We start from the raw sequence: 1,824 nt of genomic DNA on the forward strand, positions 1-1,824 counted from the left end.
TATATATATATACACTGAAATGATCTAAACAGTAAACATAAACCATCCCACCTATGAGTGGAGTTCTGACTGCTGTGGCGGGCAGGTCATCCATCAGGTTGACTCTGAAGACGGTGTAGCCCAGCAGAATGCTGACCTTAAAGGCAATGCGTGTACCGCTGTTCAGAGGCAGGTAGAAGCTAATCACGTCCACCAGCATGAGGAAGATGCTGGGGATGAGGAGACCCACCACATACAGCAGGGGGCGCCGGCGGATCAACACCTGAATGATAGATGAGGACAGAGAGCTAAGATCTGATGGACACACTCCAAAATAATATCATTCAAACATATATTCCCACTAGTGGTGTCTAGCCGTGCAGATAGTTTTTGCTTTTATTTGTCCAGGGATGAAAATAGCTTTTACTTTTACAGATCTTTTTCAAGTTTAGTTCAAATTAACGTTTTATCAGAACTGAAAATGGACTAAATGGCATTTTTCATGAGAAACCCTTTTCATATGGCATGAAAACCTTTTTAGCTACAAAACTGTTGCAGTGTAACAATATCCCAGTGAGCCATGAAATGCTCCGTTATCAGAAAGCCTTTTTGCTCTTTGAGCTGAATAAATAGCTGCTCCACCTGCGATGGGCTATGGGGCCATTTTCTTCACCACTAACAAGAGGTCCATTGATCAGGCAGCCACTGAGACAGTCTCATTATGGTTGCTCACCCTCCCCTGTCTATCAGCCTCCCTCTCTATCTGTCTTTTTACTTGCCAGAAACGGTCTCGCTCTCATCATTTGGCATTAGCTCACTAGCTCGATCCATGAAGGTCGCGGCCAATTGCTTTACACTTTACAATTCCCCCGCACAGTGTGGAGGGAGGCTAACCCACAGAGGGACTACAGTTTAGAGCTCGCCATCGATAAGCAATCACCGCCATCCCAGTGCAGCTACTTGCTCACTTGTTACAGACCTGTTCCACAATACTACACCATTAGACATAATGGATATGGATAATGGATTCATAGAATATAAGGATTGAATTCATATAACCAACAGTTTGGTTTCTGTCACAATTGTACCTTTGTACTCCTTTACTTTAACTAATTTAAATAATTCCCACTGTTAATGTGACAAATGTACACGATGGAGACAACGAAGCACAGACATTGAACTGGATGTGGGCATAGTCCGTGTTGTCTTGGTGGATCTGCCAGTAGCTGGAAGGAATGGACAACAGTTCCCATTCTCCGTCATTCATGAACTCCCTCTTATCATTAGCGATGGCCTCTGCACTCCTCCACAGCGCCAGGTCTATTTCCTTCACTGCAAGAGGGAGGGATAATAAAGGGCAAAAAAGAAAACCTTAAATATTTTCTTTTTCTTTTTTGGAATAAACTTCATCACTTATTCCTCACAGTAAACCCACACAGTGTTTTGTTTTTATGGATTTCATTTAAAGATGTGCAAACAAGGTTACATTTGAAATTTTACAGTATATGCTGTCTTTCTATTTCATTTTTCCTCAGAGTCCAACCACCTCAGTTGGTAAGCTACCGATGAAGAATGTGTAACAAAATGATCTCAGCAAAAGGTTCATTTTCTACATTTTTCCTGAGCGTTTAACTGCATCTTACCGTTTGTCAGTGGAAGATTGCTCAGTTATGCAACAAGTATAAATTATCTCATTCCAGCATCTCAAATTCAACAGTTTTCTAGTTTCTTCACTCCTCTGTGACAGTAAACTAAATCTATTTCAGTTGTGAACAAAACAAGACAATTGACAATCTTCAGGGTGACCTAGCAGAGATCTTTAAGTGTTGAAATGGTTTATGAGAA

At 41.3% G+C, this 1,824-nt stretch overlaps 1 protein-coding gene across 1 annotated transcript in view; it reads right to left on the minus strand.

The window, feature by feature from the left end:
- Nucleotides 1-1,824, minus strand: part of htr3b (5-hydroxytryptamine (serotonin) receptor 3B) — a 9,115-nt gene that overhangs the window by 3,132 nt on the left and 4,159 nt on the right. Inside the window, exons 6-7 of the mRNA XM_034890611.1 lie at nucleotides 1,154-1,311; nucleotides 52-262 (exon numbers count right to left, since the gene is read on the minus strand). Of these exons, the coding sequence (XP_034746502.1) occupies nucleotides 52-262; nucleotides 1,154-1,311 (369 nt within the window). The remainder of the gene's footprint in view (nucleotides 1-51; nucleotides 263-1,153; nucleotides 1,312-1,824) is intronic.

This window comes from Etheostoma cragini, chromosome 13 (genome assembly GCF_013103735.1).
Source record: "Etheostoma cragini isolate CJK2018 chromosome 13, CSU_Ecrag_1.0, whole genome shotgun sequence".
In the NCBI taxonomy this organism is placed as follows: Eukaryota; Metazoa; Chordata; class Actinopteri; order Perciformes; family Percidae; genus Etheostoma; species Etheostoma cragini.